This window comes from Pundamilia nyererei, unplaced genomic scaffold (assembly GCF_000239375.1).
Source record: "Pundamilia nyererei isolate P.nyererei 1_Seehausen unplaced genomic scaffold, PunNye1.0 scaffold00048, whole genome shotgun sequence".
Classification (NCBI taxonomy): Eukaryota; Metazoa; Chordata; class Actinopteri; order Cichliformes; family Cichlidae; genus Pundamilia; species Pundamilia nyererei.
In genome coordinates this window covers 511,628-529,458 of record NW_005187449.1, presented here as the reverse complement: position 1 = coordinate 529,458, position 17,831 = coordinate 511,628, and the positions used below count along the sequence as shown (strand labels likewise).

Below are 17,831 nucleotides of genomic sequence, written 5' to 3'. Positions count from 1 at the left end.
CACACACACACACACACACACACACACACACACACACACACACACACACACACAGATACATACTTTTGAATTATGTAAAGTGATTTGCTCACACATACGTAGAGCTTTAGATGACACGCTGTTTCATTCGCACACAGCCTGACACACACACACACACACACACACACACACACACACACACACACACACAGTCAGACACTTACAAATGAGCTCACAGACAGCAGCACACGTGTGCTGGCAGACAGAATACACTCACACACACACATACACACTCAGACATGGCTGCAGGGTGTGTTATGTAGCACAGCTCCACTGGGAAAGGAAACAAAGCACTAGCTAGCTAGCTTAGCTACTGTTAGCCACCAGCTTTCATGTCTGGCAGTCACCATGGAAACGCCTTCATAGCAGCAGCAGTAGCAGGCACTGCCGTGAAGATCTGTCACACACTACTCACACAGTAGCCCTGCCATGCTTTAAAACGTGTGTGTGTGTGTGTGTGTGTGTGTACTAATGATGTTTCATAGCCTCTGTGGGTATGAAGCAATTAGGAAAAGCCCAAAGTGGCAGGAGGGAGAAGCCACATCCCCAACCAATCAGCTTCTCCTTTACCCCTGTTTGCGCCACATGAGGGTCAGCAAGTCACACATTTTAATGACTGGTACATCTCAGAAGTACACAGGATGGAATTTTCCGTCCGACATCAAAATTTTTCTTCTGTTTATTCCAATTTTAATTTGTTTTTAAAGAAATTCACTTATCATTGTTGATGACATTTAATTATTTTCCCCAGAAGACCAAAAGCAGCTGCTTAATGAATGTAATCTAATCTATCACACAATCAGTCAATCACTGCAGCGGCCGATGAGCAGGATTAGATTTGTGTTTCTGCTTCCTGTGAGGTTACACTTGGTTACGGAAGAAAAACAAATTTAATGATTAAAAACGGAGAAGGTGTTACCTTTTAACACTTATCACTGGGAGTTGGTGGGAAGTGACAGTTTTGTTAAGTGGAAGTGTCTTGTGGGACAGATAACCAAACTCTCCCAAATAACTGGAGAATACTCTGTGTGTGTGTGTGTGTGTGTTGTTAGTAAAGAGGCATCCGCTAAGAACTATTAATTAAGTCACTTATTCAACCAAGTATTCAGTTGCTGTATAAAGAGTCACGGGAGTAGATCCAGATACAAACACTGTAACAAAACAAATTTCCCACGTGTGGGACTAATAAAGGTTATCTTATCTTATCTTAAACTTTAAAGAGGATGACATAGAGTGACCAACGAAATAAAGACAAAGGCCCGTTTTGGAACATGTCATTAAGGCTGTGAGGGAGTCTGAATTGGTTGATAAAAGAAAGATCATCAGTTACGCTCGGTTTGGAGCTTTGCATGCAAATCAATTCATAACTTTTATGAATGTTTTTTCTGTATTTTTGATATTCTGTCTATCTCCATTAAAATGGTTCGAGGTTCGAGGTTTTGCCGGTGATGTGTGAAGGAAAAATATGCCAAATCTGTGCTGCTGTTCTGTCAGCTAATCATCTTTGATGATTAGTTGTTTAGTCAGTTTTGTAAATATGTGAAATGGGAGGACAATAAAGAGATACAAGAATGCTGTCACCTGGTCATTTACATACCCTCACTTAGTTTCTAGTCTCCACTTTTACTAGCCTCACATTATTGTTTTGGGCATCACTATGTTGATGTTTTTGGAGCGAGGACATCAAAGAATGCATAGACAAAGATACCCGGTCATAGCTAGTGCTAAATAACAGCCCAATAAAACAGGACAATTTATTTTCTTGCCATTTCCAAACTACAGCTTATTTAAAAGGTACCAACAGCACAACCACAGACAAGAGGCCTGTTCTTATATGAAGCTGTAAACATTCTGCTTTCATGGCTGAAGTTGTACATTGATGTGGGAGTGGACTAGTGACTAACTTTTTGAGCCAGCCTCAGGTGGACATTAGCTGAATGCCAGTTTTGCACTGGCTTCATTTTCAGCCTAGAATTTTGCAGTTTGAGTGATGTACAGCAGCGGTCCCCAACCTTTTTTGCGGCACGGACCGGTTTATGCCCGACAATATTTTCATGGACCGGCCTTTAAGGTGTTGCGGATAAATACAACAAAAATAAAACTAGTACCAGTACCGAAAAAAAGAAAATTTATTCATAACACACGTGAAAAGACCAAGGAAAACCGAGTAAATGATAAAAACGATAACAAAATAACCCTGAAAACTGATAAAAACCCTGAAAACTATACATTTCACACCTGAGCCTCAACTCTCGAGGCCCGGTACCAAACGACTCACGGACCGATACCGGTCCGAGGCCCGGGGGTTGGGGACCGCTGATGTACAGAAGCAGGAGTCACAAACATGTCTGTCTGTAAATTTAAGCAATACCTGTTTAGAAAAAAGTCACACAGAAAGTCAACTGATAAACCAGTTTGTCTTCTGGAAAGCAAGTCATAAAGTCAACACAAAGTAGGCCATTTTTAAATCCATAATTCATTTTGAACTGCTGGTACTGACAGCTGAACCGCTCTTCATTGAGAGCCAGATGCTGCATGTGTGTGTGCGTGTGTTGGTACAGTGTGTAACCAGGCCGTGTGCTGTCTCCCCCTCCCTAATCCTTCAGTCTGTCCGGCTGTCCCATCGCTGCTGCAGAGAAGATGGCGAAGGTCCATGAGAAGACTCACTCAACTGACAGCGGCAGTAAGACCAATCAGGCGTCAGACCGTGTCCTCAGGTACCGCCCACTTCAGTACAGTAAAGCAGCATATTTTGAATTCTGATAGCTTAGCAAGGGATGCCGAATTGCTCACTGAACTCTGAATATGGTATGTTATGGAAGCATTTTTTTTCTTTGGGGTTTTTTATATCTGGGATGTTGAATGGTGCAATGAAATTCCCACACATACAGCTCCAGATCATATCAAACATAAGGAACTGGGGATGCAGAACAACTAGTACTCCTCATTATATCTAGGTGCAGGTCACTAGTACTGTACATTCAACCACATGTGTGACTAGTTCAGATATGGTGGGAATTCCGGAATCAAAAACTATCCTGTGAATAATTAGCAAACACAAACAAAAAATTTTATTACTAAAAGTTTGCACTTATTTTGATGGAGAGCATCTCGCACCACCTTAAATGATCGGGGCAAGCTTAATAGCGTCTTTAAGCTTGAGACTTGCAAAATATTCCATAACAAAGAAAACCTTCATTGTTTTCTATTCGATGATGCAAAATGGTTTAACAATTTCCTGGTATATTTCTGAGTTGTAAGGCAATCTGGGAATATATGTTGCCTTTTTTAAACAGAATGTACTGAAAGCTGAAAGGATGTCAGCTAGCAACTAAATAAAAAGCTGGGCTTAAATATTCTTCCACAAAACAGAAACTCACCATCTTCTTCCACTAATTACCATTCGAAGTTTTTTAGGGATGCTGAATGGTGCAGCCAATTTTTTGGCGTAAAGGTAAATAACACAGACTGTTATTAGTTCTTTGAAAAAACACAACAAATATAAAAAAATCCACTTTTTAATCCGAAGTAGGGATGCTAAATGGTGCAGTGAAGTTCGATCCCAGCCTTATTTACCCTCTGGCTGCCTTTCAGACCAATGTGTTTTGTGAAGCAGCTGGAGATTCCTGAGTATGGCTACAAAAACAATGTTCCCACCAGCACGCCACGATCCAACTTGGCGAAGGAGCTGGAGAAATACTCCAAGACCAGCTATGACTATGGCGGCTATGATGCCCAACACGGCAGCTACGGAAAGAGAGGTCTGACGACCAAGTCCCACCACCACGGACGAGACACCTCCCCGAAGGGATTCGACGGTGAGAAGAATTAACATGCACAATTGCAAATCATAGGTCCCACATTTAGATCATGTGACAACAATTTATCGTATATTTTAATTGGTGATTTGCGTCTTTTGTTTGTATGGGGTCTGACATTCTTCTTACCTTTTGAAGAATATTGGAGATATTTATTTGAGTTAATGATGGATCCATGTGTCTAAAAAATTTATTATAGGTAAATTCAAAATCACCGTAAAAACCATGGTCAGGCTTATTGTGATTCCTTTTTTTGTTTGTTTGAAAGGAAAAAGAATCCTTCCAGATGATCCCACTCTTAGGGATTACTATTCATTTTCCTGTTCTGAGGAGAACATTTTGTATCCGATGTTAAAAGCATTATAACGTGCACAACGACACATGCTCTGTGCTGCTTGTCTTCTCTTTGTTATAGAGCTAAAAACACTGATGTTTTCGGCCTCTCCACATGGCTGGAGCAGAGTTATGGAAATGCCAAGCTAAGAGCCTGCCTCCTCTGAGCAGAGGATGGAGGGATGGAGGGAGGGAGGAGGTACAGATGGAGGGATTGTGAAACAGGAGAGATAATGGAGGCGAGCCCTGTTTCTTTGGCTGGGAGCCATTAGTGAGAAGCAGGCAGGAGGGAGATTTTTAGACGAGGTGTCTGAGCTCCCCTCTGTCACGACTCCCTCCCTGCCTCCCTCCTTTCCACCATTCTTCCCTCCATCAGCATCGTTCCGGCCTGCCGAGGCCGGATTCACCACCACGCAGCGTCTTTCTCTGGCTTTGCCCAAACATCTGTTTCTCTGTCTTATGTTGAATGACTCTATGTCTCCCTATTTAGCGCATAAGGCTGGTGTTCATATATGTTTTCTAGCTGGCAGCAAATCCTTTAAACAGACCAAAAATGGCCTTTAAATAAATTATTGTTCCTGTGGGTCCATTTTTACATACTGAAGATACAAATATTGTAAGTAGTTACTTTTTTAAAAAAAGGTCAGTTATTTTCTGGGACAGCTGGGCATTGTATTCTTTTTTTTTTTTTAGCAAATGTTACTCACAAAGAAGGAAATGCTGCAGTTCTTAGAATTTGTTCCAAATAAAAATCAGATGTAGACATCCAGTCCAAAGCATTTTCAATTCAGTGCTGAGGCAGGAACAGTCTTAAGATATGTTATCTTGATTTACGAGCTCTGATTTTGGCAAAGTGACCAAAAAAGTTGAACAACTTCAACAATCTCAGGCACTGAGCTTGTTTGAATTTTAGTTTGGAGTGGATTCTTGTTCTGGTCAATTCATTGTTTCCCCACTTAATCCTAGAAAGCCTTAAATTTCAATCTGTTTCTCTCGCTCTTTCCCCTCACCAGTCTGTCTTTTTTATTGCATATTCTTAAAAGCTAGAGGATCTCTCTGCAATTTTAAACCCCGTGCAAAAAACCCATCTGCTGAACAGCTTGGCCAAAAGCCAGCATCAGCCTAACAAATCAGCCATACTTGTGTGCACCCCTGCAGCTAAGCGCTACTGTAAGACGTCCAGCCCGGCCAGCAGTACGACCAGCAGCTACGCTCCCAGCAGCAGCAGCAGCCTGAGCTGTGGAGGAGGAGGAGGTGGAGGAGGAGGGGGAGGCGGTGGAGGTGGAAGCAGCGCCAGCAGCACCTGCAGTAAGAGTAGCTTTGACTACACCCACGACATGGAGGCGGCCCACATGGCGGCCACGGCCATCCTTAACTTGTCGACACGGTGCCGGGAGCTCCCGCACGCTCTGGGAGGGAAACCCCAGGACCTGCTGACACAGGTAATCTGAGGCGCTGCAAGTAAAAATGGGATGCCTGCCTTATTACATCACATCCCTAAACAATGGCAGGAGTGGGGAAAAATAAGACAAGGCAGCTTTGTCTAGAGAGCGCAACTCAGAGAGGAGCATTAGGAAAACATATCTAAATGTAATTTTGCCTAAAATTCTTCATACTCGTGTTGGACTTTTGGGTTTTAAGATATATTATTGACACATCAAATTTATTCTTTCACCATTTTATAAAAAAGGTGACATAAGGCTATGAGAAGAACATTCAAATCGATGTTCGATATTTTTAACTATTTGTATGATTATATTTGACTGATTTCCCAAAAAATCTCATCTCCAGAATTATTCATACTCTTTCTCTGTAGCCTTTATTTGTAGCTGCAGCCTCCAAGTACTTTATGCAGTTGAATATATTTCTACACGTCTCCACAATGATTTTGGTGAACTTCTCCAGGTCCTCAAGGTTTGAGGGTTTCTTTGCCATGATCTTGGTCTTTAGTTCTCTCCAGAAATTCTAACCGGGCTCAGGCCGGTGCGCTGGCTTGGCCACTCCAAAATATTTAGATTATTGTCCGCAAATTGTTCCTTTACTAATTAGGCCATATGTTTTTGGACTGTAATCTGGTTAGATGGTCCGTGCTGCCCAAGAATGCTGGATGAATGATTTTAATGATTCCTTCAGCTTTTAAAAGGTTCATCTGGGTCCATCCCGCCTCAGTGTTTGACCAGTGAGACTGTGTTTTCTGGGTGAATGCTTCACATTTCTTCACCAAACAAAAGCCACATCTCTGTGGCTGAAGAGTTCCCATCTGACCATAACACTGACAACCAAAATCGTAGCTCTGTCACAGAGCTACAGAAACTAGATGAGCTTGTGTGTGCCTGTGTTGGAGGAGTGGTCACTGTCCATGAAAAGCCCCCTTGGATAGTGTTTGCTGCTGTATCTTCTTGAAATCTGTGTTCTGGTGTTGCTCAGATTTTGTAGAATAGTCTTAGTTGTGATGTGTGGGTTACTGCTGGCCTCCCATAACACACTTCTTCCCAGATGGCGTGTAACTTTGGGCTTTCTACAATGTCTCTTCAGGTTCTTGACTGTGTGGAATATCTTGTTCTTGTTAATGATGCTCTGTGGGTACAGGGACCTGGAATCATTTGGATATAGCTTTGTAGTCCATGGCATCCTTGACAACAATCAAAATATGTGACCAGAGCTCCTCACTTAGTTCTTACTCATAGCACATTCTAGTGCTGACCATGAACTGGCAGCATTTTTACCAGCTCCCCTCAGCTTCTCGGCTTCTGGACTTTTCTAGAAATCGACATGGATTTCTTGCCTACCATTGCTGAAAATACCTAAAATACCTACACTGTAAAGAAACAATAATCCTAATATTGAGGCAGGTGAAGAGTATGAATCATTTTGGACAGCATGTACAAATTATTATAAGTATTAGTATTGTTATTGTTATGCCCATTGTGTACTATCAACATGCATCTGGAACATTCTATCACAACTACAATAAACTGAATAAAGTAAAATTTCACCCCTGAGCTTTCATGTAAAAGATCTCACAGGAGTACGAATAATTATGGGCATTACTGTTGATACAAATAGAATAAAATCATTTAGGCTAGCATATAGTAAGATAACAGTTAGATTGCAGTGATAGTAAAAGTAAAGGTGCAAAAAAGAAACAAATCAAAAGTAGTAGAAAAGTAGCATCACATTTAAGCATCACCTGGAAGTCTAGGAAATGTAACTGGATGCCAGCAGAGCAGGAGTTTAGTATGGAGAAGGGTTTATACAGGTCTTCTGGTTTGGCAGCAGCTTTTTGAATGACCTGAAGACTGAAAACATTTAAAACCTCTGTGACTGAGACTGTGTGTATACTAGCCTGTAACCTCCTGAGAACTTGTTAGAAATGATAAAATAAGCTTTTTGAAAAAAAGCAACAATAATCACATAACAAAAATAAGCCCTCTGAATACCTCACCAGTATTCAGATTCCTTTGCTCTTCAGAGTCCAGTTGGCGATCTGGATGACAGCGGGGCGGTGGATGTGGCTGGTCAGCCAGGTGGCCCTGAGGGCAGCGGGACGGTGTTAACCCCGCTGCAGCCGATGTCTCCCCAGCGGCAGGCTCTGCTCAGCAGCCGCTGCTACCAGCTGAGCGACACCGACTGCTGGGACCTGCCCGTCGACTGCAACAAGATCAAACGTTTGGGAGACGAGCAAGACCACAAAGAGGTAACGGGAAGGTCTACACTGTGCAACACTTACAGAGCTTAGAATGAGCATTTCCAGAAATTATTATTATTATTATTTTTGGGATGCGTTCAATCTAAAAAAATTATTTGCAGTGCTGTTCGAATGTGTGTTTTTGATGCTGTTTGTCTGCCTGCAAGGTTTTTCAAAATCTGCCAAGTGAAATTTCATGAAACTTGGTTGAAAAGAAGAGCACTGACAAAGCACGTCTAAACATATTTCATTAAAATAGGTCATGGGCCTTGGTAGAAGGTGTGTTTTTGTGGTTGATCTGATATCCTCGTGTTGGTGTTGTTCCCAGATCATCATACTAAATGTTGTTCCAGGACCAACATTGCAAGTGACCAATCAGAATGTTGTGACGTCATACTTTTGCGACTTCGGGAAAAACCGGCGTAAAACAAAAAACTGTACTAAAGCTGCGTGAAACCGCCTCTGTCCGCCGATCAACGGACCCTGACCCTAACCGTAACCCTTTAATAAACAGTAAGCAGAATTGATATTGTCCTTGCAACATTGGAATTTTATAAATGCACGAATGGCTTGGCGCGCAAAGGAATAACGTCACAACAATGTGATTGGTCACTTGCAATGTTGAACCTGGAACAACATTTTCATGATGGTCTGGGAACAACACCAACACGAGGATATCAGATCATCCGTGTTTTTGTAGGTATTTGAAAGTTTCCTATAAATACTGACTTTTTATCATAGGGCGATTAAAAAGTCCTGACACTGTTGAGTTTATTTTCTGTTATTGTTTCCTCACAAGAGGTCTCCCGATTCACTGATATCGTTAAATAGACTATGATGCTCTTTTACAACTTGATGCTGTTTATTATTTTACTTTTTAGAGTAGCTTTGCATAAGTCACAGATCAAAATGAGCCTTACAGCCTTTTTCTAGCTTTTATGAAAGCCTCTATGAAAAAAGCGCTTTTAGCTCCTTCCTTTAGCCTTCGCTGCGGTGGAATAGTGGAATAAAATCGATGGGTGGATGCAAATTCAGATATTCCTCTACAAATAGTGACGTAGTGTAGTATGGTGATTAAACGATACTGCATCTGTGACATCTGCTTGCAGTTGAAAGTGGTCACCTAGAGGTTGAGTGTGCAACACCCTGACGCTCTGTAGTAGCTGTGGCAAAGAAATACTTACAATCGCAAGGAGGTTTACTAGTGTGCCTTTGCCATTAGATGCCCATATAAGGATAACCCCTCCCAATGACATCATACAGAGCCAAGAGTAGAAAAAAAATTTGAAACTGGGTGTTTAGAGCAGTAGAAATCCTGAGCTTTCAGCTCAAAGGGACTACTTGCACATACACTGACATCATCATTTCAAACTTTGGCCATGTGTAAAATGGGCGTAGGTTATAGGTTAACTTTAATAAACTCAAATAAAAAATGCAGCCTTTGTTAAAACTTTGTTAGCTTGTTGTAGATGTTGAGCTGACCTGCTGTGCACTGACTTACAGACCAAATTACTTAAGCAACTCATTTGAAATTATGTGACTTGTAGGAAATAAACAATTATTTATTTGTAGCAACTGATATACGTCGTTCAAAGAGCCTTCATTTGAAATTATAAACCAGTTATGAGGAATTTGCTGGCTTTCAAATCAACTGTTATCTGAAGTTCTGCAAAATACTTTTCAGAATCGCTGATCACATTAGCAGCATCTACACTACATATTTCAAATCTACTGATTTAAATGCAGCAAAGAAGACTAGAGTTTGGTGTATTTAGTGTTGCGGCAGATTATTACACAGCTTGCAGGACTCGTCTTTACAGGAGGTTCTGCACCACTCTAAGTAGTTTATATAGAAACGCAGCAGGGAGCAGATTAATATTTACACTGACACAAACTAATGTAGAGAGTAATTTCTGTACTACAGTATGCTTGATTAAAACTTAAAATATTTAATGATATGGAGGCAGAGACACCTTGAATTTTTCATTTTAGGATTAAGGTGACAAGTGCTTTGAATAAGTAACCTGAAGAGGTGGAAGTTAAATATTTTTAGGCCACGCTAAAGCTCTAAATGTTGCTCTTGCTGCACTCTCTGCCCTTACAGTTATGATTAAGGGTTTTAAGCACTTGATTTAAGATTTATTTAGGCCCCTAATCGTGCAAAGTAAGGATAATTTCAAGCATGAAATTGAGAGATTTAAGGAACCCAGAGTTTATATTATGTGTTCATGCATAGATTAGAAGATGATCATAGTTTATAAGCTGTTAGAAGGGAATCCTTATTCTGCGGTGCAAAGCAGAAAGGGCCATAGAGAAGTTCTGGGCTTATTTCTTGCGAGGGTGTACTTCTGGTTGCCGATTGTTACGCATAATTTTTGCATCACTTTACATACGCAAGAGGAAATTTTGTGAGTTTGGAAGGGTTTATTATGTTTGCATGCACTTCTTCACCAACCCAAGGCATTGAAATGGCACAGAACGATGGTGCTTGCCAAAATTGTACATCGCCGCTCAGTTTCTGCTGTTCACCCCTCACCCTGGAGCCACCAAACAGACACAGTTCAACAAAAGAATAATAAAGAGAGACCGCTGAAGAGAGAGATTGCAAAATCATATAAAAGAAGAAACGCCATCACACATCTCACACAAGAGACTTACAGCCGAGTGTATGAGTGAAAACAAAGAAACGGAGCTTTATTGCTGTTAGTTGCTGAGTTACCTCAGTGATGTTATTCTGCCAAAGCGTAAGTAATTTAAACTTTAAAGTCGAGCTGTGTCTTTTTTTAAGCCTTTAAATAACACTTTATAGTAACCATCACATATAAACTGTAATCGTTAATAAAACATTAATAAGTAATTATTTCGTTTTTTTTAAAAGTAGATATTGCACAATGCATCAGTTTTTTTAGACATTATTTTTGGTGATAAAAGTTTCATTCGTATTTCTCGGGGCATCAAATGTTGTTTAGTTTGTGTTGCTGTTCTTATAATCATGTGTCTTATTTTGGTGAATCTTTGACATGCGAAGAGCAGATGAGGAGGACAGAAAGTCAGACACAAGAATGGGATAAAGAATAAGTTAAACTTTCAAAATAAAACTCCTTTTTAAAATGTTATATAGAAACAAAATGGACTTTATTGTTAAACATGGCAGAGAAGTCCAATTTATTGATCTGAGTAATGGCCTGGCAGCTGTGTCAGAGCACCTGTCACTGAAGATGGCGACGCCCCTAACGTCGTTATACAGTTGGATGAATGATTTTTTTTTTTTTAAAGCACTGATATGGAGGGGGAAAGATACTTATTTCTGCTGTAAAGTTGGAGATATTAACATGAAAGTCTGAGGAATGATACACTTTCAGAGTCAGCCTCAAGTGGCCATTAGAGGAACTGCAGTTTTGGTGCCTCTGTACTGGCTTCGTTTTTCAGCTCTGGAGGTTACTGCTTGGTCTGCAGAAACTGGGTCTTTTATTTTGAAAAGATACTTCTTTTTTTTTTTTTTTTATCCAGCTCCTTGGTGTGGCCTCCTAAAAAATAAGTAAATAAAAAAACAAGATCTGACTATTTTAAGCAAGTCAGCATCTAATATATAATCTAATATCTATAATATTAGATATATTAAATATTAAAAACCTGTAAAGTTGAATTAATTATCCACTTTCCATTTATGAAGATTGTTGTTATTGTGTTACCAGTCTTTAATACACTACTGTGAAATTAACTTTATATTACACACATAAAAGGGAAGTCGTTCGTGCTGCGGAGATGCGATAGATCAGAGAAAATCTTACAATGTGGCACGGAACAAAAGGATCAATCGGCTTTAGTCTTTTAGAACAAAAAGTTGTGATGCAATACAAGCATAAATAGGGTTACAGCTATTCATCACAGCCGTTACAGTCCATCCACGTTGTCAGTGCACTGCAACACTAATCTAAGATCTAAGTGAACAGAGACAAAATAAGTTTGATAAATGGGTTTTAATCTAAAGTTTCTGGGGAGTAAAAGTCAAGAATTTCCATTTTTATCTCATGCAAGTTCAAATTTCTCTGTGCAGTTTGATAAATAACCCTGGCTGATAGGGTGGATGCAGACAGGCTCTCCGGAAGGCTCAGTGCGCTCCCATGTGGCCAGAAGCAGCACTGCATGGTTCAGACTAAATGAACGCTTCAGGAGCTCACACACGGTGCATTAAAATACTGAATTACAGCACTAATACATAAGTAAAACACGATAGATCATCGGCACGCTTTAAATCCTCACAGATCTGATATCACACAGAGCAACCCATGCAGCAAATTGCTACATTTGCCTCGTTGGATTTAGAGCGCTGGAGTGAAAGGTTTTAATCAGGAGAGTAATTGCGTTTGTTAATGAAGCACGACATTGCAGAGGAGGCCGGAGCCCAGAGCGAGGCGTCTGATGGGATTTTCTCCAGACAGTCCACAACGATTTCTGCTCCCGACTGAGGAGGTGTGATGTGTGGACTGCAGAGCAGACTGCAGTGTTCTTAGAGCCACAAAAGCTTTTTGTTCACAAACTGCTGCAGAAAGAAGCTCGACCTGGTTAACAAGCAGAGAGACACGCCTCTGACACCTGTGCTGGGAACACGTTTATCTGGAAATCATCTGGCAACCAGTACAGATCTGCTTATTATGACCAGAACTTCAGGGACACTAAATTGATATGACTCATACAGCTACATTAAAAAGGGCCTAAATGCTATAAATCAGGCTCTTCTTATTAGTTATTCGTACACACATAAATGCCATAGCACTCGATTTATGTCCACAATAATTCCCTGGTATGTTTATAATTTGTTTCTTAAAATTAAATTTATATAAATATGTTTAAAAATGTTCCACCACACAGAGAAAAAACATAATATACATAAAGCACAGCTATATAACAAACCTGTAGGTACATATAGGCTGTTTATGTGTAAACAGCCTATATGTATGTTTTTAGACCTTCTGGGCACTGACACACTACGCTGATCTAAAAAAAGGCCAAATGTTTTCTAAAACACTGATTATATTTTTTTTAGATTTATAAGCAAAGATTTATATACCAAATACATTCCTGAGGATTCTAGAATATTTTTTTAAACTTACTGTAAGGAAACACTCCATATTTTATTCAACTCATGTAGAATGAATCAGGTTTTCTTCTGAATTTTTGAGATAAATGTGTTGTGTGTAACTAATGTGAGAATCGTTCCAGTCATTTTTTTCTCTCCTAATCCTGCTTTTAACTGTTTTATATATAACACACAACATTTGTACATGTTGTAATCTGCACATTTTTATAAGTTAGCCTTTAAAACTTTCTGATTGTAACATTTTGGATAACGCCTAAAAGGTTTTCACGTTGTGACATATTGATTTTTTTTTTTTTTTTACATAAATGAGATGAAGCCCTGTTGTGGGTTAAACTCAGCTAAACTACAGTGGAGGGTAATATTCTTACTTACGGCAGGAAACGTACACGTATGAATGACAATAGCACATATTCTGTGAGATGACATAGACGATTTATACATTCTGACTTTTTAATGTTATTTCTTTACATATCACCCTCTTCGTTTGCATCTGTGGTTATTTTTTATTTCAGTAAATTAAAATGTTCTTTTAATTCTGACTTTTTAATTTATTTTAATTACTTCTAAAGTTGTTATGGAACACAAATTAATTTACTATATCATAGCGATGTGTTCAGACATGAGGAATGTCTAATTAATGTTACAGGGAATCTAACGACTGTTTCACTGAGGATAACATTATCTTTGACCAAGGAAAACCTAACATTACCTGATAATGCTGTTTTCACATAACCTTGTTGTCTCCTGTGTTTGAAATGGGAATGTGTTGTGAAGTTTGTGTAAATTTGTAAACGAAGAGCTTTTAGTGACGCGCTGTAGTCGGCTTATTTCTCGTCCTTACACCAGAGCGACGAGCTGGATCCCTTCCAGGAGCTGCTGGACGAGCAGCACTACCCGGCCGAGGTGACCATGCCCAGCCCCAAACACCACAAATACCTGCCCTGCAAGGAGAGCAAGAAGGAGCTCATCACGTAAGTAATCCGACTGCTGCACGCTGTTACCCAGCAGCCTCTGAGCCAAACACTCTCCCGTTCAGGTCGAAGGATGGCGAGAAACCCTCAGTCAAAGGCAGCTGAGGTTCACTATGCGCTATATGTCACTTCACTTTCCTGTCTCATTAAATTGATGGTGCAGCAGTCTTACAAAAGTACATAAATATAGACATAACCCTGAAACATCAGCAGATAGCAAAGACAAACAGCACGAGTTTGAAGCGGGAACGAAACTAATTAGCAACCTTGTAAATTTAGAAACGGAGATCGGCACATCAGTGCGTGTTGTAGTCTCCGTGGTGTTTCTGATCTCGTTGAGAGGCTTCATCAGATGTGACACAGGCGTTCGCACCATCTTCTGTCGCCAGCTGCCGAAGAGCCAATAAGACAAAGGCTAACAGCTCAGGATTATTAATGACAGGAATTCACAGGCCAAAAGGAAAAAAAATTGTTCTCATCATTTTTTATTGATATATTGCTTTTCCCCTCACTGTAGCTCAATAAGTGCAGACACTTCACAGCGCACACGTATCAGGAGATGTGTGTGATATAAACAAGTAACTGTGGAGGAGCTTGCTTCGCTTCTTTGCTATGCATAGCATGTGTCCTGATCGAGCCTTTTCTTTGGGGTTTGGGCAACTGGCCAAATTGTTTTTACTTTCATCAGCTTGTGTCACGGGCGCTCGTGTAAGCAAATAAAATCTGAAACTCTTGACTATGAGGCAGGCGTCTGAGTTGGAGGAGGGTCAGACATCAAAATCATCCCAGAGCAGTTTCCCTTAATTGATCTGGTTAATTACTTTGAAGACTGCATAACAACCAACAAACAAAATAAGTAAGACTTCAGGCTGTGAATGTTTTGCATGAGTGAAGCAGGATTCATGTGAGGACAGAGAAAATCTCTGTTATGCGTGTTTAGCCTAATCGTTCCCTACAGAGGCTCATCACTTCTGCGCTGCAAAGTTTACGTTTTACTTCTGCTTAGATGTTATTTGACCTGTTTCAGCAACTTCAAGTTTCTTTCAATTCAAAAATTTTAAAGAAAAAAATTAATTCTCGTAGAGATTTTAGTATTTCCACACTTTGGATTGTGAAATGTGGAAACATGGTACACTCAAAAAAAAAAGATTCTTTGTCATCAGAGTCTAAGGAGCTTGGACGGAAGCGACTGGACTTCTTTAAGTTAAGAGTCGCAGGTATGTAAACCATAGTGGGGAGCAGATGAGCCAAGGTGTGAAAAACGGCATGGGTCATTACCACCAGGGTTTAGGGTGAAACTACTTTGAGACCTAACCTCATTCTACCATGTGACCTATAGAGGTCACCTGGCACCTGGGAAAGGATCTTAAGACTCCACAGTTGGTGTCGTGAGCCACCTCCTCTGTTCAGTGATGGACAATCACAGTGGACATGGATGGTCTCTTTTACCCTGCTTTCAAACCATCTGGCTTCCCGTCAAAAATGTGAACATTGGCATCTTCAAAAGGCTGAACAGCTTAACCCAAAGTATAAAACTACATGTAATCAGATTACTTTCATTCAGAATTTGGGACACAATTTGGCTGTTACTCCTGACTCATCATGTTTGGTGTGAAGAATAGTGTTTTGTCCCAAATCCCGATCTTTTTCTTAAACCAGTTACTTCTTCATCAAAAACAAATCATCAGCCATCAGTTAACATAACACCGTCAAGAAAGAGGACTTCTATCTATGAAGTGTATGTTAGCTCCACTGTTTTGTTCACTGACCATAAGTAAGGCTATTGTTTTCCAAACAAATGATGCACTTTCTTCTTGTTCCTTGCAATCAAATTCAAATTTACATTTTATTTGTCACACACACACAACCATACACAGTATGACATGGGGGTGAAATGCTTGTAGCTGTGCAATGCCCGACCATTGAATGACAGTGGTTTTACAGTATTTACAATTTACAGGTTACTACAAAAATTTACAAATTAACTTAGAAATTTACAGTAAAAAATGTGCAAATAGCAGACAGAGATTATAAAGATTATAAATTATAGGAAGTGTGCATAAAGAAAAACCAGAGTGCGTGTGGTGATGTGATGTGTGTGAGAGTCCAGTCTTATAGTGATGTAATGTGTGTGGGAGAGTCCAGTCCTACGCCTGGTTCAGGGTCCGAATAGCCTGGGGGAAGAAGCTCCTCCTCATTCTCTCTGTTTTGGCCTTAAGGGAGTGGAAGCGCTTCCCAGACCTCAACAGTGAGAAGAGTCATCAAATCAAATAATCAAGTAATCAAACGTCTTTAGCAGAAGGTGTTTGGTCTTTGGGAAGGAAGGTGTTTGTCAGATCCAAGTCCTTTTTCTTGTGCTTTTGTGTGCTGTTTTTGTAACCAAATAGTTGAACTTAAACCCAACTAATGACTTAGAAATCAAACAAACTGTAAAACTCAAATTTCTAAAGGAAGCACAAATCTTGGTATCCTGGCTAGTAAGCCTTTGGCTTATGGAGTTCATTTTTCCAAGTAAAGGCCTTACAGTATAGTGAGAAGCTCATCAGTCAGGCAATCCCCTGTAAGTGACTGATTGGCAAGTGACTGAGGAAGAGCTGCGTTTTAACAGGAAGAGACCCCAGATTTAGTGGAGCAACCAGAGGAACCCACAAACAATAAGCAGGACAGACACAAAATACAAAAGATGACAAATGTTAACGACACCTGGCACGAGTAGCACAGTGCTGCCACAATGCTGGTGGTGAGTTTCACCAGCACCACCTAGGTGCTTGCCATAGGTCTGTAAAACAGGATCTTTATGTCACAGTGGCCAATGTTCCTGCAGCCAGTCCAACAAGGCACTGTTGCTAAAAAGAGAAGAAAAATAACTCTTGTGTGTAACAGTGAGACACAGCCATCGTCGGAGAAAACCACATTATGTGTGGCCCTGGGATGAGAGCATGTTTGTAAAACTGTCGGTGGTGTTAAAGTAATAGTGGCTCTTCTCCTCCTGCAGGTTGTCAAGCTGTCAGCTGGCCGACAAGAACATCCGCGGGATGATGACCACTAACTCACAAGAACTCAAGTGAGTCAACAGGATCAGTGTATCACTGGTGTGTTGTTCTCAGCAGAGTGGAAAGTGTGGGAAGGAAAGAATGTTAAAAATATCGACTGCTGTCCATTCAGTGTCCTTTCATTTAAAAGTGTGTAACTTTTTCTATGGTTGGATTTAGAGCCCGCTCTTCTCTGGTTCATCCGTCATCGGTTTTCCTAAAACCATTTCTTCCTGTCTATGATGCTTTGGGTACCACTCTAATGTGTTACTGTAATTGATTTGTGAGAACTGCGAGTGTCTGATGTCAGACATTCACGGAAAAAGAAAACATTTTTCTGGATGTAGTCTTTCATTTTTTTTTTTCGACACAGGAACCATTATGTGATAATACAGTTGTTTGATCTTGTATTTACTCCTCAGGTGTCCAACGCCCGGCTGTGATGGATCTGGACACATCACTGGAAACTATGCCTCCCACAGGAGGTACATTCGTAAAGAGTATAATATACAACTGCGTGCATGAAATCACAGACAAACAAACAGCAACAGTAAACCATGCTTCACTGAACGCACATGTTTTAAGTAATTTTCTGTTCTGCAGTCTGTCCGGTTGTCCACGAGCCAAGAAAAGTGGCATAAAAATCCTCCACAGCAAAGAGGACAAAGACGATCAGGAGCCAATCAAGTAAGGAGATATTTTGGAGATATGTCACAGCCTTAATATTGAGAATATTGGAAAGTGTCAGGTCTAAGATTAAAAGTAAACCCAAGCAAAATGAGGGGCAAAGACAGTGCCACTCAAAAAACTACCAAAGCTCTGTCATTGAGACATTTAAATATCTGGCTA

At 40.3% G+C, this 17,831-nt stretch overlaps 1 protein-coding gene across 4 annotated transcripts in view; it reads left to right on the top strand.

Annotated features, from left to right (window-relative positions):
* myt1la (myelin transcription factor 1-like, a) overlaps positions 1-17,831 on the top strand; it is an 84,815-nt gene that overhangs the window by 57,008 nt on the left and 9,976 nt on the right. For 3 of the 4 annotated variants that reach the window (XM_013910784.1, XM_013910783.1, XM_013910781.1), the window contains exons 11-18: positions 2,646-2,756; positions 3,634-3,857; positions 5,349-5,632; positions 7,663-7,887; positions 13,799-13,950; positions 16,946-17,014; positions 17,405-17,467; positions 17,586-17,669. In XM_013910784.1, the coding sequence (XP_013766238.1) occupies positions 2,646-2,756; positions 3,634-3,857; positions 5,349-5,632; positions 7,663-7,887; positions 13,799-13,950; positions 16,946-17,014; positions 17,405-17,467; positions 17,586-17,669 (1,212 nt within the window). The remainder of the gene's footprint in view (positions 1-2,645; positions 2,757-3,633; positions 3,858-5,348; positions 5,633-7,662; positions 7,888-13,798; positions 13,951-16,945; positions 17,015-17,404; positions 17,468-17,585; positions 17,670-17,831) is intronic. The other variant, XM_013910782.1, reaches the window with a different exon arrangement.